The sequence below is a fragment of the Capricornis sumatraensis genome, chromosome 4 (genome assembly GCF_032405125.1).
Source record: "Capricornis sumatraensis isolate serow.1 chromosome 4, serow.2, whole genome shotgun sequence".
NCBI classification, from domain to species: domain Eukaryota; kingdom Metazoa; phylum Chordata; class Mammalia; order Artiodactyla; family Bovidae; genus Capricornis; species Capricornis sumatraensis.
The window spans coordinates 75369714-75394021 of record NC_091072.1 but is presented as its reverse complement, the minus strand read 5'-3'; the positions used below and the strand labels follow the sequence as shown (position 1 = coordinate 75394021).

The window sequence follows — 24308 nt, the reverse complement described above, 5'->3', positions numbered from 1 at the left end:
GTCCATGGGGTCGCACAGAGTTGGACATGACTGAAGCGACTTAGCAGTAGCAGCAGTAGAATACAAAGGTTAAAGTAAAAGAAACAGGTTCAATATGGTCCAGATTTGTTCTTTCCTATTACAGTGGTTGCCAGAGGCTGGGGGAGGGTGGAGTGAGAATTGTTTAATGGGTATGGAATTTTAGTTTTGCAAGATGAAAAGAATTCCAGAGATTGATTGCATAACTGTGAATGCACTTTACACTACTGAACTGTATACTTAAAAAATGGTTAAGATAGTAAATTTTATTCTATGTGTGTTTTACCACAATTAAAAATAAAGTAAAACTGAGAGTTCTCTGGGGGTTCAATCCCTGGTTGGGGAACTAAGAGTCTACAATCCTCATGGCAAAAAAACAAAAAACAAAAAAAGGAAAATTAATTAAAATAAATAGTATATAAAAATAAACAAAGTGTTTTAAAGTTATTTAAATTCTAATATTAAAAGTATTTCCTTATAAATTTATAAAATTTATTTTAAATGTATCTATAGGATTGTAGTTTATGTTAAAAGTAGTTTGTAATTGAGAAAATATAAAAGCAAAAGGTTTAAAATATCATTCTTGATGATTTACAAACTGTTTAAAAATGCTTAGTCATCTTCAGTGTGCTCCTGCTAACATCTATATTTTGTTCATTTTTCCCCTCCGTTTTTGTTGTTCTGTTTCATTTTGGATACTATTTATTGTTATGTCTTCAATTCATTGACCTTTTCTTCTGTGGTGTCTAATCTACTGTTCAGCTGTTTTTTTTGTCACACTGTATAGTATGTGGGATTTTCATTCCCCCACCCTTCCTCCTGCAGTGAAGCTCAGAATCTTAACCACTGGGCCACGAGGTAAGTTCTCTGTTTATCCCATTTACTATTTTTTTTGAAATCTCAGATATATTTTTCATCTCCAGAAGTTTTTTCTGTATCTCTACTTTCTCATATAATTATAATAACTTTTAAGATTTTTGTTTGATTTAGGTCATACCTGCATGGTCTAGTAGTTTTCCCTACTTTCTTTAAGTCTGAATTTGGCAATAATGAGTTCATGATCTGAGCCACAGTCAGCTCCCGGTCTTGTTTTTGCTGACTGTATAGAGCTTCTCCATCTTTAGCTGAAAATATAATCAATCTGATTTTGGTGTTGACCATCTGGTGATGTCCATGTGTAGAGTCTTCTCTTGTATTGTTGGAAGAGGGTGTTTGCTATGACCAGTGCGTTCTCTTGGCAAAAGTCTATTAGCCTTTGCCGTGCTTCATTCCGTACTTCAAGGCCAAATTTGCCTGTTACTCCAGGTGTTTCTTGACTTCCTACTTTTGCATTCCAGGCCCTTATAATGAAAAGGACATCTTTTTTGGGTGTTAGTTCTAAAAGGTCTTGTAGGTCTTCATAGAACCGTTCAACTTTAGCTTCTTCAGCACTACTGGTCGGGCATAGACTTGGATTACGGTGATATTGAATGGTTTGCCTTGGAAACGAACAGAGATCATTCTGTCGTTTTTGAGATTGCATCCAAGTACTGCATTTCGGACTCTTTGGCTGACCATGATGGCTACTCCATTTCTTCTAAGGGATTCCTGCCCAAAGTAGTAGATATAATGGTCATCTGGGTTAAATTCACGCATTCCAGTCCATTTTAGTTCGCTGATTCCTCAAATGTTGATGTTCACTCTTGCCATCTCCTGTTTGACCACTTCCAATTTGCCTTGATTCATGGATCTGACATTCCAGGTTCCTATGCAATATTGCTTTTTACAGCATCGGACCTTGCTTCTATCACCAGTCACATCCACAGCTGGGTATTGTTTTTGCTATGGCTCCATCCCTTCATTCTTTCTGGAGTTATTTCTCCACTCATCTCCAGTAGCATATTGGGCACTTACCGACCTGGTGAGTTCCTCTTTCAGTATCCTATCATTTTGCCTTTTCATACTGTTCATGGGGTTCTCAAGGCAAGAAGTGGTTTGCCATTCCCTTCTCCAGTGGACCACATTCTGTAGACCTCTCCACCATGAACCCTCCGTCTTGGGTGGCCACACATGGCATGGCTTAGTTTCATTGAGTTAGACAAGGCTGTGGTCCGTGTGATCAGATTGGCTAGTTTTCTGTGATTATGGTTTCAGTGTGTCTGTCCTCTGATGCCCTCTCGTAACACCTACCATCTTACTTGGGTTTCTCTTACCTTGGACATGGGGTATCTCTTCATGGCCGCTCCAGCAAGCACAGCTGCTGCTCCTTACCTTGGACGAGTCGCCCCTCCTGACCTTGAACGTGGAGTAGCTCCTCTCAGCCCTCCTGTGCCCACGCACCCGCTGCTCCTTGGATGTGGGGTTGCTCCTCTCGGCTGCCACCCCTGACCTCGGACGGAGGTTTGTGACATTGTACAGGAGACAGGGATCAAGACCATCCCCATGGAAAAGAAATGCAAAAAAGCAAAATGGCTGTCTGAGGAGGCCTTACAAATAGCTGTGAAAAGAAGAGAAGTGAAAAGCAAAGGAGAAAAGGAAAGATATCCCCATTTGAATGCAGAGTTCCAAAGAATAGCAAGGAGAGATAAGAAAGCCTTCCTCAGCGATCAATGGAAAGAAATAGAGGAAAACAACTGAATGGGAAAGACTAGAGATCTCTTCAAGAAAATTAGGGATACCAAGGGAATATTTCATGCAAAGATGGGCTTGATAAAGGACAAAAATGGTATGGACCTAACAGAAGCAGAAGATATTAAGAAGAGATGGCAAGAATACACAGAACTATACAAAAAAGATCTTCACGACCCAGATAATCACGATGGTGTGATCACTCACCTAGAGCCAGACATCCTGGAATGTGAAGTCAAATGGGCCTTAGAAAGCATCACTACGAACAAAGCTAGTGGAGGTGATGGAATTCCAGTTGAGCTATTTCAAATCCTGAAAGATGATGCTGTGAAAGTGCTGCACTCAACATGCCAGCAAATTTGGAAAACTCAGCAGTGGCCACAGGACTGGAAAAGGTCCGTTTTCATTCCAATCCCAAAGAGAGGCAATGTCAACGAATGCTCAAACTACTGCACAACTGGACTCATCTCACACGATAGTAAAGTATTGCTCAAAATTCTTTAAGCCAGGCTTCAGCATTACATGAACCGTGAACTTCCAGATGTTCAAGCTGGTTTTAGAAAAGGCAGAGGAACCAGAGATCAAATTGCCAACATCTGCTGGATCATGGAAAAAGCAAGAGAGTTCCAGAAAAACATCTCTTTCTGCTTTATTGACTATGCCAAAGCCTTTGACTGTGTGGCTCACAATAAACGGTGGAAAATTCCTCAAGAGATGGGAATACCAGACCACCTGACCTGCCTCTTGAGAAACCTATATGCAGGTCAGGAAGCAACAGTTAGAACTGGACATGGAATGACAGACTGGTTCCAAATAGGAAAAGGAGTACATCAAGGCTGTATATTGTTACCCTGCTTATTTAACTTCTATGCAGAGTACATCATGAGAAACGCAGGGCTGGAAGAAGCACAAGCTGGAATCAAGATTGCCAGGAGAAATATCAATAACCTCAGATATGCAGATGACACCACCCTTATGGCAGAAAGTGAAGAAGAACTCAAAAGCCTCCTGATGAAAGTGAAAGAGGAGAGTGAAAAAGTTGGCTTAAAACTCAACATTCAGAAAATGAAGATTATGGCATCTGGTCCTATCACTTCATGGGAAATAGATGGGGAAACAGTGGAAACAGTGTCAGACTTTATTTTTTTGGGCTCCAAAATCACTGCAGATGGTGATTGCAGCCATGAAATTAAAAGACACTTACTCCTTAGAAGGAAAGTTAGGACCAACCTAGATAGCATATTCAAAAGCAGAGACATTACTTTGCCAACAAAGGTCCATCTAGTCAAGGCTATGGTTTCTCCAGTAGTCATGTGTGGATGTGAGAGTTGGACTGTGAAGAAAGCTGAGTGCCGAAGAATTGATGCTTTTGAACTGTGGTGTTGGAGAAGACTCTTGAGAGTCCCTTGGACTGCAAGGAGATCCAACCAATCCATCCTAAAGGAGATCAGTCTTGGGTGTTCATTGGAAGGAATGATGCTAAAGCTGAAACTCCAGTACTTTGGCCACCTCATGAGAAGAGTTGACTCATTGGAAAAGACTCTGATGCTGGGAGGGATTGGGGGCAGGAGGGGAAGTGGACAACAGAGGATGAGATGGCTGGATGGCATCACCGACTCGATGGATGTGAATCTGAGTGAACTCCGGGAGTTGGTGATGGACAGGGAGGCCTGCCGTGCTGGGATTCATGGGGTTGCCAAGAGGCAGACATGACTGAGCGACTGAACTGAACTGAACTGAAGATTTTTGTTTACTAATAACATTAATGAATTATTTAACTTATTCTGGTATATAATACTTTCTAAATAACAATATCAATATTATTAATAGAATATGATTACTGAAAGCAGATTTTTTTTTGGAGTTCCTTTTTTTCCTTATACTATATACTTAAAATGGATATACAATCAAATTATTTCTTTTTTCTGGCCACCCCCTGCAGTGTGTGGGATTTTAGGTCCCCCAAACCAGGGATTGAACCCTGGGCCCTTAGCAGTGAGAACATGGACTTCCAATCACTGAACTACCAGCAAATTCTGAAAATACTGTGATTTAAAGTCACTTGAAATAATCCTCCAGTTTGTAAATAAGCCACCAACTTCATACTTGGTTAGATTGATTTGTTTCATTTTGCTTTTGATTGGTAGATATTTTTTCCACCTTGATTTAATTCATTTGTATAATACATAATACAGTTACATGTTTCTACAGTCAAATGATACAAAAAATACATTCAAAGAAGACTGGCTAGACCATATTCCTTTCCCTTACAGGTAATTTAAAAAATTTGTTTTGGTTTATGCTTCCATTTTTTGTTTGTTTGTTTAATCATGGTGAGATATTACAAACATTAAATGTACTATTTTAACCTTTAAAAAAAACTGAAATATAGGTGATTTACAATATTATAGAAGTTTTAAGGGTACAGTGTGGAGATTCAGTATTTTTATAGATTACACTTCATTTAAAGTTATTAGAAATATTATATCAATTATGTTGTTTTTGTTGTTCAGTTGCCCAGTCATGTCTGACTCTTTGTGACCCCATGGACTGCAGCACGCCAGGCCTCCCTGTCCCTCACCATCTCTCAGAGTTTGCCCAAGTTCATGTTCATAGCATTGGGTGATGCCGTCCAGCCATCTCTTTCTCTGATGCCCTCTTCTCCTTCTGCCTTCAATCTTTCCCAGCATCAGGGACTTTTCCAATGAGTCTTCTGTTCACATCAGGTCCAAAATACTGGAGCTTCAGGTTCAGCATCAGTCCTTCTAGTGAATATTCAGTGTTGATCTCCCTTAGGATTGACTGGTTTGATATCCTTGCTGTCCAAGGGACTCTGAGGAGTTCTATACAGCACCACAGTTTGAAGTTATCAATTCTTTGGCTTTCAACTATACTTCACTAAAAATAAAAGTTATTATGAAATAATGGCTATATTTCTCTGTGCTATACAATATATCCCTGTTGCTTACATTTTAACCTATATTAAATGTCCAGTTGAAATTGTAGCATTAAGTACATTCACATTGTTGTGCAACCATCACCACTATTCATCATTCCAAACAGATGAAACAGGGTATCCTTTAAACAATAACTTCCCATTATATGCTCCCCCCATGCCCTGGGAACTCTTATTTTCTGTCTCTATGAATTTGACCATTCTAGTTACCTCATAAGTGGAATGAGACAATATCTGCTTTTTTAAAAATTTATTTATTTTTGGCTGTGCTGGGTTTTCATTGCTGCATGTGGGCTTTCTCTAGTTGTGGGAGCTATTCTCTCTAGTGAGTGGGAGCTATTCCTTGTGTGGCTTCTCACTGCAGTGGCTTCTCCTGTTGCAGATCACCGTCTCTAGGCAAGCGGGCTTCAGTAGTTGCGGCTCTCTGGCTCTAGAGCTCCGGCTCAGCAGTTGTGCACACGGGCTTAGTTGCTCCGTGGCATGTGGGATCCTCCAGGGCTCAAACCTGTGTTCCCTGCATTAACAGGTGGATTCTTATTCACTGCGCCACCAGGAAAGTACCAATATTTGTTTTTTTATGTGTCTGGCTTATGCATGATGTCCTCAAAATTCATTCATGTTATAGCATGTGTCAAAATTTCCTTCTCTAAGACTGAATAATATTCCATTGCCTATATTTTGTTCATTCATCAATTCATGAATATTAAGGCTGCTTTCACCTTTTGGCTATTGTGAATAATGCTGCTATGAGCATGGGTATACAATATCTGAGTCCCTGCTTTCAATTCTTTTGGGTATTTATCCAGAAATGGAATTTCTGGATCATATGGTAATTCTATAAAATGTTTTTAGTAATTTTTTAGATTAATTTTTTTAAGCTAAACAAAAACTGTAATGAGTTCATGGATTTTAACAAATTTTGTACAGTTGAATCCATTGCAGTCACTATAGTTTTCAGTACTCACTTTGTATCATCAGTGAGAGCCTCTTCAACTGACTCCTGTGTCTTTTTGGTTTGACTTTGGTCTTTTATATTTTCCCTGCTTTCTGGAATGAGAAAAAAAAAAATGAGGCTGAACTTGTGTATTTTGTGCTCCAGGCTTGGAATCAGTCATTTCTCTAAAATGTCCTGGTTCTGATATTTACGATTGAGGTTAAGATCACAGGGCTTTTAACTCTATGATTTTTATATTTGTTCCTATTTTATCTTACACTTTACTCTTCTAGCCAATGACCATTTTACATCTACTGTGTATCATATTTTGCTATATGCTGGGAATGTAAATTAAACGCTGACATTTGATCTTGTTTCCACACTAGTTTTTTATCTGAATGAGCAAAACCTTTTACTTTTGTGCATCAGGTCTGTTTCCATTAGCTTTAGTTAAAACTGCTGAGCAGAAGTCCCCTCTTGGTCCAGTAGCTAAGACTCTGCACTTTCAATACAGGGGACCCAGGGTTCGATCCCTGATGAGGGAACTAGATCCCACATGCTTCAACTATGAATTTACTAAAGATCCCCCATGCAATTAAAGATCCCACATCTACAACGAAGATCGGAGATCTCGAGTGTCACAACTAAAACCCAGCACAGCCAAACAGATAAATATTTAAAAAAAAAAAACCTGCTAAGGAATACTGAATTGATTTTCAAATTAGTTGATCTTATTTCTTATTTTTATTTCTATTAACTTACACTAAACTGATTATAGTACTACAATACTATTACACCCTTTAGTTTGCAGTGCCAAAGAAAAAAATAGGTTAGGTAGTTAATACCAGAAAGTCATTTCATCATCACCAGGTATTATCCCAGAACAAGGTAGCATGATGGCCCAAGACAGCTTGCTGCTCCTGGGCTCTTAGCCTTTTCGTCAGGTGGACTGGCAGCTGGCCTCTGTTGCTGAAGTCCTTAGTCCAAAGTTTCTTTCACCATGTTGGTTGTCGCCTACAATTACACTATTAGAATTCTGTCTTTTGAAGTTATTGGCTCATATTAAAATAGGAAAATCCTTTGAGAGTTAAAGCTCAGATATATAATTAATACATTAGAGTGAATAAATGTATCCGGCTTTTCCGATGTGATATTCAGCTGAAAATAAGTTTGGAGAGAAGAAAGTAAAGAACGAGGTCTAGTATAGTAGGAAACTGCTTGGAGAGAACATCTTTTTAGAACCCAGGGCAGAGGAAGCATGATGGCACTAGACACTTGCCAAGGAGATGAGGCACATGAAAATAGGCTCATAAGCCCTCCATGATGCATTTGGAATATTCACCATTTTATCTGTTTAGTTGCATGAGACTCAGCAGTCAACCAGATTTTAGTTGTGCATTAGATATAAATTCTCAAAGAACCAGGAATTTAACTATTATGGTTGTCAAAAACTTAAGAGTAGCATGGATGTTATCTAATGGTATTCTTCACCTTTTTTAAAATTAATTTTTAAAGTTGAAGTACAGTTGATTTACATCTAATGATAATTTTTAGATATGTATTTATATTTTGTTTTATAATATACTAGGACAATTTAAAATTAAAAACCAAGTTGCTGTGTAGAATATGTATAAACCACAGTCAATAGTTATCCTTTCTTCTCAATGTACTGAATAAATGAAAATTTTCTGGACACCTGAATAGAAAACACAAGACTGAGCTCATTTAAGACAGGGAATACTTTATTCAAACCCATCAGAGAAATGGATAGCTTGGGTCTGTAACAAAGCATCATGTTTTAAAGCATAGGTCAGTAATTGTATATGAGCGTATACACTGCAACATACAAATTAACTGATCAGACCACAACTTTTCAATGTTTGAAACAGAATAAGCTTCCCTGTAAAAGCAGCACCTTTGTGACATTTTAACTTTAATATTCCTCTCCTTCTTCCTCTCCCTCTCCTTCCACAGAATCCACACCAACCTCCTCATAATCCTTCTCAAGGGCAGCCATGTCCTCACGGGCCTCAGAAAACTCTCCTTCCTCCATGCCCTCACCCACGTACCAGTGAACAAAGGCACGCTTGGCATACATCAGGTCAAACTTGTGGTCCAGGCGAGCCCAGGCCTCAGCGATGGCTGTGGTGTTGCTCAGCATGCACACAGCTCGCTGTACTTTGGCCAGGTCTCCACCAGGTACCACAGTGGGAGGCTGGTAATTAATGCCAACCTTGAAGCCAGTGGGGCACCAGTCCACAAACTGGATGGTACGCTTGGTCTTGATGGTGGCAATGGCAGCATTGACATCTTTGGGAACCACGTCGCCACGGTACAACAGGCAGCAGGCCATGTATTTACCATGGCGAGGGTCACATTTCACCATCTGGTTGGCTGGCTCAAAGCAAGCATTGGTGATCTCTGCTACAGAAAGCTGTTCATGGTAGGCTTTCTCAGCAGAGATGACAGGGGCGTATGTGGCCAGAGGGAAGTGGATGCGGGGATAGGGCACCAGGTTGGTCTGGAACTCTGTCAGATCCACATTCAGGGCGCCATCAAACCTCAGGGAAGCAGTGATGGAGGACACAATTTGACCTATCAACCTATTCAGGTTAGTATATGTCGGGCGCTCAATGTCGAGATTTCTACGGCAGATGTCATAGATGGCCTCATTATCTACCATGAAGGCACAATCAGAGTGCTCCAGGGTGGTGTGGGTGGTGAGGATGGAGTTGTAGGGCTCAACGACAGCTGTGGAAACCTGGGGGGCTGGGTAAATGGAGAACTCCAGCTTGGACTTCTTGCCGTAATCGACCGAGAGACGTTCCATCAGCAGGGAGGTGAACCCAGAACCAGTTCCCCCACCAAAGCTGTGGAAAACCAAGAAGCCCTGAAGACCCGTGCACTGGTCAGCCTGTTAAAAGAGGAACAGAAAAAACATAGTTATTGCTCTTTGTGATGTCATCATAGTAAAGATTTTCACTTTTCATATTAATTCCAAAGAATGAGATTGCATTTTGACAGAAACTTTTAAAATGTAGACCTTCCTTAAATTACTCAGCATTTCTTTATTAAAAATATCTTCAAGAATATTTATCAAATGACATCAAATAGGCCATATTTTAATTGAACTTTAAAAAACTATAAAGGAATAATTAACCTCACTCTTTATTGCATTTCAGTTGTGTTTGAAAAAAGAGCATATTTCAAATATCTCTCTTAGGTTCATTAATTTACTTTATTCTTGAGAATATACATACCAGTTTCCGAATTCGGTCCAAGACGAGGTCAATGATCTCCTTGCCAATGGTGTAGTGACCTCGGGCATAGTTGTTGGCAGCATCTTCTTTGCCTGTGATGAGCTGTTCAGGGTGGAAGAGCTGGCGGTAGGTGCCAGTGCGAACCTCATCTGGAAAAGGAAAACGAAGCAGCCACCCATCAATGACCCATACAAGCTCCACCCCAGGGTATCAGTGGAGCCCACAGGACACACCTCCTGTCACAGACCCCCAGGATTCTCATTGAAGCTACTGAGGTCAACTCACCAATGACTGTGGGTTCCAGGTCTACAAACACTGCCCTGGGCACATGCTTGCCAGCGCCTGTCTCACTGAAGAAGGTGTTGAAGGAGTCGTCTCCTCCCCCAATAGTCTTGTCACTTGGCATCTGGCCATCAGGCTGAATGCCGTGTTCCAGGCAGTAGAGCTCCCAGCAGGCATTGCCGATCTGGACACCAGCCTGGCCAACGTGAATGGAGATGCACTCACGCTGTGGGAAGGAAAAGAGAAAAATTGTAAAATTAGTTATATTAGCATTTTCAATTTTCAATAAATTTCCAAAATGATTTCTAGTAATATACAAGTATTCTTTGAATTTATTTGAGGTCATATTCCTAACATAATAGAAACAGTTAAAGAAAAGCACTTGCTACAAATGCTGCAGATGGGTGTGGTCTGAATAATAAGGCTGCACTGTTAAGCACATGGTGCAAGCCGATTGTTCCAACAGCCATACTTGAATAGAAGATTTTTTATATTTAAAAAATAGTCAAGCACAAAATTTTTGTAAAATGAAGTAATTTCAATCACTAGTTAATTGCAATCATTATTACTGCCTCCTTCACCTTTAAAGATGAACATTTTTTTTGATAGGACTTGGTATTTCAATATGGACATCTGTACTGCAGCTGAGGCTAGAAGCCACACCCTTCTGCAGTCTATCTGCAGAATCCATCAGTATTAGGGGGTAGAAGCTAAACAAGGACTGTCTCCTGCACTGCTGCATTTGCTGTGCCTGGTGCCAGCCTGTACTGTCTGCTACATTATTTAACAGAGCAAGCTCTATTTCCAGCAACTGCCTACATGATCTCATTGTTCTATCTGCCAGTTTTCCTCTTCTGACCCAGCCTGGGACCATATGCCTAAACTGAAATGAATTAATGAAGATGCACTAGAACAAAAGACAGCTACACAAGAGTATAAGTCTTCTTTGTCTGCAGCATTTTCATTATTTAAAAAAGTTTTCCCAGAATCTTCTCCTCTGCAAAAAACTGAAAAAGTATTAGTATCTTTAAAACAACAGTTCCTAAACTAGAAATAAATAGAACATGAAAAGCTACCAAGCTTAAAGCCCAGTGAAAGAATAATGAAATATTTATATAAAACAACAAAATAATGTTTTCATTCTGAAATTTCGTACCCACCACAGAATACTCATGCTCATTACATTCAGTAGAGTGTCCCCTCCGTAGCCTTTACGGTTACAACTTCCTTTGTCTGTCCATTGTCTAGTCACTGACAAACGGGGGCTGGGGGCGGGGAAGGGCGTTTCCCTGGGTCCTCTGCATTAGAGCACCCTGGCTCACAAAATCGGCTTTTTCTCTCGCTGAACATGCGATCAAGACAGACACACAGGAGTCAGCCAGGGCGGGGCGGCCCCAGACCAGACGTTAAAGGGCTTGTCATGTGAACTGTGACTTTGCTCCTCAAAAAAAAAAAAAAAATCTAAGTTTTGACAGTGAATGAAAAACCTTTTAACGCTTACGGTTCTGCAAAGATGAAAGGCTTGTTAAAAGTCTTTCTGACAGAGGAGGCTTAGTGAGGACGAACCCCGCCCAGCGGCTCCAAGGCGAGAGAAGCAGAAACAAACAACTCCGCCCCTGCGCCGCCTCGACGCCGGCCGCCACAGAAACTAACCATTTTGCCTGTTAATACATGGGTGTCTTTCTAAAACACCAACGAACTGGCGAGGGATCCTTTTTTTTTTTTTAATACTAACCTCAGGCTCCGCTTTGTCCCTTTCCTTCTCTCCCCGAGTCTTCTTCCCAGCTACACTCACCGACCCCCGTCTTTTCGGTCGACGAATCCTCTCCCTGTCCCTGGGGAACAACGCGAGGAAGGGCCTCTCCGAGTCACACGACTATCGTGCGCACACGGGGGCCGAGCAGGCGACGCCAAGACCGCCCTGCCTGCCCCAGCCCCTTTCCTGACCGACAGATGGGCTGCTGCACGCGGCTGCCAGGGGCTCGGGTAACAAAACCTCCCTAGGCGCCGCCTTTGTTCCCCCTCACGGCTCAGCCGCGCCCTGGACTCAGTCGTGGTGGGGCTCCTGCACCCCGCACTGCGGCGGGGAGCCCGGCCGCAGACAAAGCCAAACCTCGCAAATAAAACGTAGAGCTACTCTTACCCTTCGAGTTGTAAAGGACAAAGGTTTTAAGATTTTCTAAGGAGACCCTGGGGAGGCTGACCCCACCCAGCGTCACAAAGAGCCGGAGGAGACACTCTTACCATAGTTGCTGTTTTGCGGCTGCCGAGCAGATGGCGGAGAGGAGGAGAAGAGGTTGTTACTTCTTACAGCGCGACTCTTAGGCGGTCGATGTAAGAGAACCTGCGGCACATGGGCGTCTGAGGCTCCCTATATACAACTCGATCACCATGGGGATGGGCTGGGGCCTTTTCCTGTTGGTCCAGACCCCTCAATCTGCCCAGAGGAGCCACGACAGAAGAGTGGTGATTGGTGCATGCGACATGGGATGAGGTAATCTCTCCCCCACCCCTTTTCCCCTAGCATCCATAGACTGCTTGCATCCTTCAGACAAAGAGACCGAGCAAAAACAGTCAGCCGAGCATCCATTACGGGGTGGGGTTGGGAAGGGGTGGGGGGAGGGAGGGAAAGAGAACTGGAGTTGGGTGATTTTATATTGTTTAAACCTCAAACTGCTGTTAAAATCATCAATGTAAAGGTTTTCCTCCCAGCATTTAATCGCAGAATTTTAGATGAAATATTTTAATGGAAAATTACTTTCAGCTTCTCCCTCAAAGTGTGCTAAACCCACATTCGATGAAGATTCAGTATCTCTAGTGCTTTAAAAATAAAGTAGAAGAGAAGATGGGAATGATGCTTAAAATGGCTTGGGTAAATGTGTTTTGTTTTTTGTTTTTTTTTTTAATTAAAAATTATTCAATAACCATCCAAAATGGTTTCTCAGGTTCAAGTAATTTTTTTTCAGAACTTCTTTTGCCACCCTCTCCCTAAAAGCTAAACAAAAACAGTAGATGAAAAGAACAATCATACTATGGAAGCACACAAGTAGTTCTAACATGAAGATAATTCAGATCTAATGAACATACCATACTTACTCTACTGGAAATATTCCAGAAGTGTATGTTAATATATTTTATGTCGTGTATTGTTGCTTAAAATGGTCATCTTTTCTAATATAGAATTGAGAAAATACAAGGAGAGAGAATTGAGTTTAGACGCTAGTACTACCTGTGCATGCAGTTATATTCTGCATTGTTCTCTCTTCTGGAAAGAGAAAATTACTGGGACACCACATTAGAAAGGAAGAGAGTTGTATAGTGTAAAAAAGAAGACCATTTTGTAATATTGTCTCCTTCCGTAGACAGCTGTGTAGATGTCACCTTAATAACTGCATTTTTTTTTAAATGTAAATCTTATGTGAATTCAGTAAATTCTCCTCCTCTAAGATTGGGCTTCAAACTGTGGGAATTGTAGCCAGCCTCATACAGCTGCTATTCAGTCAGAGACACTGGTGGTTGCTCAACTGCCTCTTGGGACAAAAGGCTTTGCTTAAGGAAGTGGACTGCAGTAACATTCTTTTGCTACTCAGAAAGCTTCCATTATCAACAAGGATGTACAGTGCAGAATATGACTCTGGACTGGGTACCATTTGATGTTGCTAATGAAATTTCAGAGGTAAAGAGGTTTGCTATGGCCCCTGAAGTTGAAAATATGCATTTTGGCAGATAATTTTTCCTTTTGGCTTTTAGCAAGAGATTTTCAGGGTCTGCAGCACCATTTATAGTGCTCTGCAGAATCCATTCATTCCTGCTGGGCTGGCAGGCAGTGCTTGGGCGTGGGAGGGAGGGACTTGAGACAGCTGCTGCAGGTTGTGCTGTGACAGTGGCAGCCATGGATTTTTCTAGCCTGCCAGCCCCAGCTCTGCTTTACTTGTTCAAATTTGCTGCAGTAGTGTTCTCTAGGAAAAAACAAGCCCTGACACAAATAATTTTACCAATTTCTTGCATATTTTATAGGAAAAATAGTCTCTATTACCTTATCTTTATACATCCCTTTTGCAAATAGAAGTATATTTCAGTAAAGAGACAGAGAATTAAGGATGACTTGGAGCTTTTTTCCTCAATCCAGAGATACACTTAACAAAAATAGGAATTAAATGTCATAGAGAAGTATAAGGATTAATAAGTAGCCCATTGAAAATACATCTTTCAAAAATTTAATAATGAAATAAATTACACACTTTTGGATCATGATACAGTATAAAAATCTCCTTTTTTGGAATGAAAGACACCGTTTTGAATTTGATTATCTTTATAATATGAAAGAAATATGTCATTTCCCCAACAGCCTCCATTCTTTATGCAATTTACAGAGGATTCAATAAGAGAGGGGCGGGTTCATGCAATTGATTCTTTGTAATTCTATCTCAGAAACATTCATGAAATGCGGCTTTTTCCCCCCTCCTCTTGGCCATAAGTAACAATAAGATCTAGGTCAGAAATCAAATATATGAATACCGTTAATCTTAAATATATACATGGAAAAGGAGGGGAAATAATAATCTATTATTTTTGTTCCTCATTATCTGGCTTAATAGCATGCAAACTATGGGAAACAAAAAACATTTTTTTACTAGATCATTTTTTATATTTACTGTCAACTTCTTTAACTTACATCAGCATGCATGTATAAATATTCTACTAATGTATTATTTCTCGTCGACAGTAAAATTAGCATAAAACATTTTTCTTTCATAGTATTTTTGGAATTTAAATTATTTATTGGATGGTCTGTATCTCTCCTCCATTACAATGTGAATCTGAATCCTTGACAAATTGCCTAGCATATGGTAGTCATTATATACATGTTTGTTGAATTAAATGAATGATTTCTTTCTGTGCATATTTTCATTAACTTTTCATGGTTAGTAGTTTAGAGGTATTTAATAAAGCATTTTCCTTTTTTATTTAATAAGCATTTACTCGCTGTCTACAATAAGCCTTGGACCATTCTATATAGCTTAGAGAATTCAAAGGTACTAGAAAGGTCTCTTTTCTTTAGATTCTTCCAATTAAAGAAATAAAACAAGTACATGTATATAAGTTTGAGAATGGCATGTGTTTCTGTGTGTGTATGGGGAGGAGCCTTGTAGAATCCATTGAATGGCCCCAAATATCATAACTTCTGTAGGAAACAAGGGAGTTATTTATCACTTCTTTTTCCTACCTTTTTTTTTTTTTCTTTTCTACTTCTCACCTCCTATTTAACCCTAAATACATTTCAGTCTGGATTCTGCTCCCACCACTCCTTGAAACCAAATGCCCTCTCTGTTGCTAAATCCATTGGGCACTTTTGGGTTCTTGTTGACCTGTGATAAGCTTTCTCACAGTTGACTGTTATCTGTTTCTTGAGACACTTTGTGTGCCTTTGGCTTCAAAATTCTCTTATTTTCTGGGTTTCCCTCCTACATTTTTTTGTTTCTTCTCAGTTTCTGATTCTTCTTCTTCTTTTAATCTTTAAATATTGGAGCTCCTCAAGGTTTAGTCCTAGACTTTTTCCTCATTTTGTACTGTGGATCCTACTCTGGTGGATGGTAAGTGCGTTCATTCCCAAGATTGCAGATCCTTTCTGCGTGCCGATGACTTCTTGACATCTCCTTTTAGATCCAGATCTTATAGTAAACTTCCAGTCTCTAGCTAGGTTTCTCACATATATACCGAATTGAACTAGTTCAGTTCAGTTCAGTCGCTCAGTCGTGTCCAACTCTTTGCAACCCCATGAATCGCAGCACACCAGGCCTCCCTGTCCATCACCAACTCCCGGAGTTCACTCAAACTCATGTCCATCGAGTCGGTGATGCCATCCAGCCATCTCATCCTCTGTTATCCTCTTCTCCTCCTGCCTCCAATCCCTCCCATAGAATAAGTTAAATCCTGGTAAGTCTATCTCCTAGATATCTCTCAAATATTATTATTTTCTCTGCATCTCTATTGCCGCCACTCTAATAAGTATATCATCTCTTGCCCAGACAACCTCAGTGCCCTTCTAGGTCTCCTCTACCTTCACTCCTACTACTGTCTAGTTCAATCTCCACACAACAGCTGGAGTGGTCTTATTGTGATACATATCACTGATAATGTCACATGTACAGTTGTAGTCTGTTAACATACTACATAGTTGTAGTATGTTAACAGTACAAACTCATGAGTTCATAAAGATATCCCTACAGAACAAAAGAAAAATTAAAAAAGATAAAAGTGAACTAAAAATAATGTTATCTTTGCACCATTGGAGATAACGAGGGCACCAACTCCATTCTCTATACATTGGCATATAGTAAAGAATTGAGCATTTGTCTTGCATTGCCTGTATTTCAAGGTAACCAGATGATCCTCGTTAACTTGAGAAAATCATTCTTTATAGAGTAATGCCAGCTTGTAAATATAGAAGTAATAATAGAGTTAGAATAATCACCCTTTACATCCTCTAGCAAAATAATTTGTTCAGGAAAAGAGTATCAGTGGATGAAAAATAAAATATTGATGGGGAATGTATTAATAGAAGCATAGGCTGTTGCCATCTGAACTCCTTAGTCAATCACAGCATTACTAACAGTGAGACAGTCACACCTCTTGAACCTAAGATGTGATCCCATAGGAAGTACACAGCATCACTGGTGAAGCGATCTATCAGAAGCAATTGTGCTGAATCTAATTAAGCCTTTAGAGCCCACTTCCGTTTATAGGAAATATAGGAGCTAGAGGAACAAGTCAGTTGATAACTCAAGAAGGAAAACATAGACAACTGGAGAGTGTAGGACATTCTACAGGACAAATTATCTTGTTTTGGCAACAAATCAATGGTAGAATGGGTGGGAAAGGTGGGAAAGGGGGACAGCTCTAGATTAGAAGAGTTTTTGGAGACTAACTACTAAATATAACAACAGATGTTGTTTGGATCCTGATTCAAATAAACCAAATGTAAAACATGATGGAGATAACCAGGGAAATTTGAATATGGGCTAGTTATTATATAATAGCAACAAATTATTATTAATTTTATTAAGTGTGATAATGGTAGTATGATTATGCAAGAAAATTTCTATAACTTTTAGAGATGCATGCAGAAGAGTAGTAGGTTAAATAAGGTCTAAGATTTGCTTTAAAATACTTCAGCAAAGAAAAAGGGAAACATGATAGATAAGAGATTGTAGCAAAAATCTTGATAGTTACTGAATTTTAGTAAGGGGTAAAAGGAGTTCATTATATTTTTCTGTACTTTTGCATATGTTTGAAAATTTCTTAAAGGATTTCTAAAGAATATATAGAAAGAGGAAACTGTGAATGCTCTAAACAAATTTGATCTATAGAATTTATTCTGTACTGCCTTGAATGGAAAATTACAGAAATTTCAGAGAGGAAAAAGTCTTTATATTATGACCTATGGTTTATCATGGAAACTTGTTTTTGGAATAGTGGCTTTTAACTGAATGGGATAGTAGTAGAGTGAGTACTTAAATAATATTTAAGGAAAATAATATTAGCAAAGACATAATAATATGATGATATGGTACCTATATAAGGGAGGGCAAAGTAATTTACTTGATTAGGGCATGCAAGAGAATTGTGGGTAATGTGTTATATAGGGAGAGTGGAGCTAGTTAATGAAGCATTTTGAACCCCAGTCTGAAGAAGGAGTTTGGGTTGAGTTCACACACATAGACAATGTGAAGCTGTTGTATTCTCATAGAAAGGAATGAAGGGAAGAGAACAACATTTCTGTAAAATTAATCTGACAGGCTAGTGGAGTAGGGAAAGAGATTGCAGATAAGTGGACCAATAACAAGGTTATTGTAATAATCTAAGCAGAAGGTGTCAAACCATTGTTATCATCATGGGAATGGGTAGAAAGGAATAATAGAAGCGACCACCCAAAGGATGAATCCCGGTGGTGATTGATCAGACATGAGGTAGAAAGGAAAGAGTCAACATTAACCCTTGAAGTTTTCAACTTGGAGAAGTGAGAGAATGAAATGCTAGTTGTGCTCTTTACAGAAACGGGGAAGTTGAAAAGGAATGCCTGTTTAAGTAGGAAATGCGTTTGTGTGTTTTTAAAATATTTATCTATTTTATTTTGGTTGAGCCAAGTCTTAGTTGTGTAATGCAGGATCTTGTAGTTGCAGCATGTGGGATCTAGTTCCCTGAGCAGGGATCAAACCTGGGTCCTCTGCTTTGGGAGCACAGAGTCTTAGCCTCTGGACCACCGGGGACATCGCTGTATATGTGTTTTGAGGAGGGTGTTGAAGGTGCGTGTGTTCTCAGTCACTTCAGGTGTGTCTGACTCTTTGCGACCCCATGGACTGTAGACTGCCAGACTCCTCTGTCGGTGGGATTTTCCAGGCCAGAATACTGGAATGGGTTGCCATGCCCTCCTCCAGGGAATCTGCCTGACCCAGGGGTTGAACCCGCCTCTCCTGAGTCTTCTGTATTGCAAGTGGATTCTCTACTGCTGAGTCACTGGGGAAGCCCATTGAGGGCAGGACCCATCAGTCAATGTGATCTTACAAGTTGAACGTTACCCTGTTTGAGGTGGTAGGTGAATCAAGTGGAGAAGTCATAGAGGCCACAGGGAATCTGCAGTTGGCACTGCTCAGAGAAAGGTCAGTATTAGAGGGGTGACAATTTATATTTGGAACCTAATGACAACAGTATTATGTGCCAGCAGTATGGTACAAGAGTAGAATTCTCCAAGTGTAACCCAGAATTTCAAGTTATGCTGCTAAACAGGCAACACAATTCAGGTAGTTATGTTCACCAGGTGAAAAGACTTCCTTTTTTATTCTTTGATTTGAGAACTTTTTATTGAAGAATAACATACATACATAAATTTTCATCATGTCCGAGGCTTTGCAACCCCATGGTCTGTCCATGGAATTCTCCAGGCAAGAATACTGCAGTGGGTTGCCATTCCCTTCTCCAGGGGATCTTCCCAACTTGAGGACTGAACACGGGTCTCCTGCATTGCAGGCAGATTCTTTACATTGTTCTCATTTCTATGTAATACCCCATTGTATGATTATACCATAATTTACTTCTATTACACCATAATTTACATCTATTTCCCAATGTTGATGGATATCTGCTTAGTTTCCAATTTTTTTGCTAACACAAATTGCATTGCTATTAGCATTCTCGTACACGTGTTTGGGTGAATATATTTACAAATTTCTGCTGCTGTATACCTAGGAATGGAATTGTAGGGTGATAATATATGTTCACTTTAGTAGAAAAATGCTAATTTTTCCGGAGTGGTTGTGATTATGTACATTCCCACCAGCAGTATGGGAGAGTTATTCCTCATCCTCTTTCACTGTAGCCATTCAGTGAGAGTTTATCATGTATCTATCACATAATGGATTGGAAGCATTTGAGATGAAAGACAAGGAGACTAATTTGTAGCTCATACCATAAAGAATCTGCCTGCAATGCAGGAGATCCCAGTTTGATCCCTTGGTTGGGAAGATCGCCTGGAGAAGGGTATGGCAACCCACTCCTGTATTCTTGCCTGGAGAATCCTATAGACAGAGGAGCCTGGCGGGCTGCAGCCCATGGGGTCACAAAGAGTTGGACATGACTGAGCAACTAACACTTTCACTTGGAATCATCCAGGCTTTAGGATGAAAGCCATGGGAATAGAAGGAACGATCTGCATTGCAAGAAAAGTGATACATGTGGGGGATATTTTGGAGGTTAACTTACCAGATTTGGGAATAGACTTAATAAATTAAAGACAGTAAAGGACTTTGAGAGAAAGAAGTGTCAGAAAAGGAAACACTGATGCAGTGGCCAAGAAGGAGGAGAAAAGCTGAAGACTGATGTTACAGAGACAAAGGAAGGACCGCATCAGGATAGAGTGCTGAGTAGCATCACATACTGGATTTGGCTACCAGGAAATGAGAATGGAGTAAGGGCTTGAAACAAAAGACAAAGCGTGCTTTCTGGCCAGAGTTCAAGGTCCTGAGGATGGAAACTATGTTGAGTGCTGTGAGAGAGGTCAGCGCAGGAGCTTTCAGACACAAAGAAGTGTGTCACATTTCCCCACTTCATCCTGCTGTGGTGTGCCCTGTCTCTCACACCAGGTCATCACTGCCTCTGCATCCTTTGTGAAATGAAAATACCTGTCACCTCATGCTGCCTCCCTCATGCAGGTTAAAAAGAATTTGTTTTTTCTATTTCTTTATTATTTTTGGCTGTGCTGAATCTTCATTGTGGTGTGCGGAGTTCTCATTGCGGTGGTTTCCTTGTTGCAGAGCATGGGCTCTAGATGCTCAGGCTTCAGTAGCTGTGATACATTTGCTCAGTAGTTGTGGCACATGGGCTTAGTTGCCCTACGACACGTGGGATCTTCCCAGACCAAGGACAGAACCCGTGTCCCTTGAATTGGCAGGCAGATTCTTAAACTACTGGACCATCAGGGAAGTCTCCCTCAGGCAAATTTGATTGTAAATGGATAAATTAAAACAAGTAAATTTCCCTTAAATTCTACAACAAAAACACACCTCAAATTTTAATTGAAGCAAGGAGATGAACATGATTATGCTGACATGTTGAATTTACATTTATCTTTATTTTCAGGTTCAGCACTGATCAATATATTGAGTGAATTGACTCTTACTAAGTATGGCCTTTAAGGAATATCTACTGCATCCCCCTTGGCCAGATCTTAATGTTAAAAGTTTAGGTAAGAATATGACCCCACATCTGAATTCAGAATTTTATTTAAAGCTTAACATTCACCTTTTCAACCTCTTGTCAACAAATGCACTATTACTAAATAATAATTTTTTTCTGGATAACAATGGTGAGAATTATCTGTGGTGATTCTGATAACTGAGTTTCATCTATTTTGGGGAGGACTTTTGTGTGTATAGCAGAGATAAATAAATATTAATGAATTTCTATTCCAGAAGTAAGACTTGTAACATAATAACATAATAAGTACATGTACTCTAAATATGAAAAATATACCTCTGGTATTGTAATGCAATGCTTTGAGGTCACTCACTGATGTTCAGTTATTTACTGAACCACTCTTTTAAATATAATATTTATGTACTGAGATACAAATTTTAATTTGTAATTTTGCTGTGGTACATTGAAGAGGTGGTTTCCCCACATCTTGTCAGATGAAATCTCACATTTGGAAAAAGGGACAAAACTTGGAAGGGGCTCAAAGGCATCCTGAGAAGAGAAGGAGAAGGAAGTATAAAAGACAGTGGATAATCTCAGTTTTCCATGAAACACAATTTATAATTTAGTTGCATTTCATTAACCCCAATTACATATGCTCACAAGAATGCACATTGAACTGCCTCAGTCCTGCCCCTCCTTTCACTCAAAGCAGATGGAAATTAGGTGGCAGACTGGGAACGTTGCCATGGTGTACTGGCTTCAGGGATTTAATAGCAATAAAAAGAAGCTCCAGGGTCCCTTCCCCCAGTCATCCAAGTGTGTGTTTCTCTTCCTCTCAAGTCCTTGTCTTAATTAACTCCACGTAATGGATAAATCAGGATGAGATTGATTTACTAGTGAGAAACATTTTTTACTGCCTCCATAAGTGTTTATATATGCATTGATATTGTTAGAAGTAAAATACTGATGAATTATAAACTGGTTCATTTTTATGTAGAGCTAGCCACACACAGAGTAAGAATTTATTTTTTAAGTATTAAAAAATAAGTATTATTTTTAAGTAATATTTTTTAAGTATTGTACAATATGCCCCCAACTTTGAGATTTATTTTTCTTATTTGTTTTTATCCCCCTGGATAACATGCAGGCATCTCAAATTCAATATATCTAAATGAAATTAATTATTTTTCTCCATTATCCTTCTCAGTATTCTATACTCTCAGTTGTTCCATATTCTCAATATCAGTTCATTGTCACCATCCTTCCAGTTGATCAAATTAGTTTAAAATAATAATAACCTCATATAATATCTACTATGTGTCAGGCTCTGTCCTTAGCACTTTATGTATGTTATTAACTGATTTAAGTTAATCCCAACTAATCACTAAATTCTGTCAATTATATTTCAAAATTGTCTTAATATTTGCAGAATGAAGAAATGACTAATTAAAAACTTGACCAATTTTATTAGCCAAAGGTCCCAGTTGAAAGGGAGGATGTGGCAGAATATTTAGGACTTGGTCTTTGAATTTTCCTCTTTAAGCGTTACATGTATAAATCCAAGAGCGAGAACAGTAGAAACTAACCCTTTGTAGCATATGGAAACCATCCACTGCATCAGTGTTTCCTGATGTTCTGAAGTAACTAGGGTGCTAGTTCCTGAACTGAAGAATCTGATGCAGTAGGTCTAATTCAATAAATAATAACCTCTTGTAATTAATAATTTACCATTTGAAACTAAAGAGTTTTAATGCTTTGCAGTAGTGTGATGCAGTTATTTCTAAATTTTGATAGCTCCTGGATAAATTGACAGAGAATTACTCTTCAGACAATTGTAATCCTGAAAAACACAATCCTCAATGATGTCCAGCTGAAAAAGGTTTTGGGAAACATTTCCCCATCTTCCTTTAGATTTAAAAATCAATTATACATGTGCAGAAGAGAGGAAAGGCTGCGTTTTTCTTCATCTGCTCAGCCTAAAAGATCATTTCTCCATTCTCCTTAATACTGATTATGCATGTGTTGAAGAGAAAGGATTAGAAAATGCTGCAGGTTTAGGGGTTTTTTTATCTGCTTATAAGAACAGCAATCTTTTATTCTTGTATATAGATTATAAGATGTAGAGATATACTCAAGATATCATGGCCTTAAATAAGACCTTCCTCATGGTAAGAGTATCTCTGAATTTTGTATATTTTAGTAAATGAGCCCAGGATTAATATTTTTAAATGATTTCAATATTTTTAGGTATGTAAAACAGACTTCACTCTCACCCTTCATGTTACTAAGCAATGTATTATACAGTTGCTAGGAGACAGGCTGGCAAGCTTTGGGGTAGTTCAGTTTTCCCTTATCACCTTGCAAACCACATGATTATACACCAGAGAGTTTTACAGCCTTAGAGAAAAGAAAGAAAAGTTAATGGCCCATTGGAAGGATGGAAAAAGAGATCAGGATGAAGGAACAGAATAAAGAAAACAGCAAGGTATTTGAGAAGAGTATGTGAACTTGGCTGAGGAAGGCTATTATGCAATTTATGAATGAGTCATGAAAAATCCTTAAATTGCTCATATTCTTTGTCCTTCTATCTTTTCTAAAAACAAATGAGACAGTAAACTTGGAGAAGATCTTTCAAATATTATTCCTGAATATTTTCAGAAGGGTGGATATCAATTGTAACTCTTACAGAAGACTGACAGTTACAAACACATTAAACAAGTCATACATTATTTAAAATTCCAAAGTCAGATATACAACAGTATTTCCTTCCATTTCTCCCTCAAAATAGTAACAAAAAAAAGAAAAGGATGTTACTGAGAGGGAGATTATAGTATAAATGTTCTCAGACAAACTTAGAAACAAGATGGTCATTTAGGCTCCTGGGCAGTATATATTTCTGTACAGAATTAAACAGATCTAATATAAAGAGGGGAAAGAAGAAGCTATTGTGCTGTACTTTGAGGACTCTGTTGTATCTGAAATAAGAAACCAGGCTCTAGGTTTCATTGTGCGCATGTGAAAGGTTGAGTCTTTGTGTCTCTGTAGTATTTACTGTTGCTGGCAACCAGGAAGCTCCCTAGCGATTGTTGCTAGGTCCTCAGTGCCTCTGTTTGCCTGAAACCTCAATCAATGCCAAAAAGACCAGAGATAGAAATCATTGCACAGATTCCAGTGCCTGTTGTCCCCAATGATCCTGCTGCAAACAGTCCATCTTGTGTTCAGTGAAAGTCAGTATAACATGGAGACCTCACACAAAGAATTCATCCTCAGCTTCCTCTTCATGACTGCTAGTGCTCTGCTCTCGGTGCAGAGCACTAAAGCACACTGGGGGATGGTTTAATTAAAATAAGTTTATATTCTGGTGTCACCAGCTTTGACTAAATGTAATGAAGAGACTGAGACAGGGAATGTAGACAAGAATGATTTTGATAGATTTAGATGACTTCCTGCTCTGAGGTGGGATCGTCCCTTTAATGTATGCTGACAGCATGACACCGTAGTGCCCACAGAAGCCGTGGTACAAATGATGGCACCATTCTAAATTGAAATCTGGAAGATT

General features: G+C 39.4%; 1 protein-coding gene across 1 annotated transcript; it reads right to left on the bottom strand.

Moving 5' to 3' along the window:
* Positions 1-8289: 8289 nt before the first annotated feature.
* On the bottom strand, positions 8290-12450 carry LOC138079198 (tubulin alpha-1A chain). Its single transcript, XM_068972060.1, has 4 exons — positions 12302-12450; positions 10061-10283; positions 9776-9924; positions 8290-9429 (listed from the first exon to the last, which is right to left on the bottom strand). The coding sequence occupies exons 1-4, from the start codon at positions 12302-12304 to the stop codon at positions 8449-8451; spliced, it is 1356 nt and encodes a 451-aa protein (XP_068828161.1). The 5' UTR covers positions 12305-12450; the 3' UTR covers positions 8290-8448.
* Between the last annotated feature and the right edge of the window lie 11858 nt (positions 12451-24308).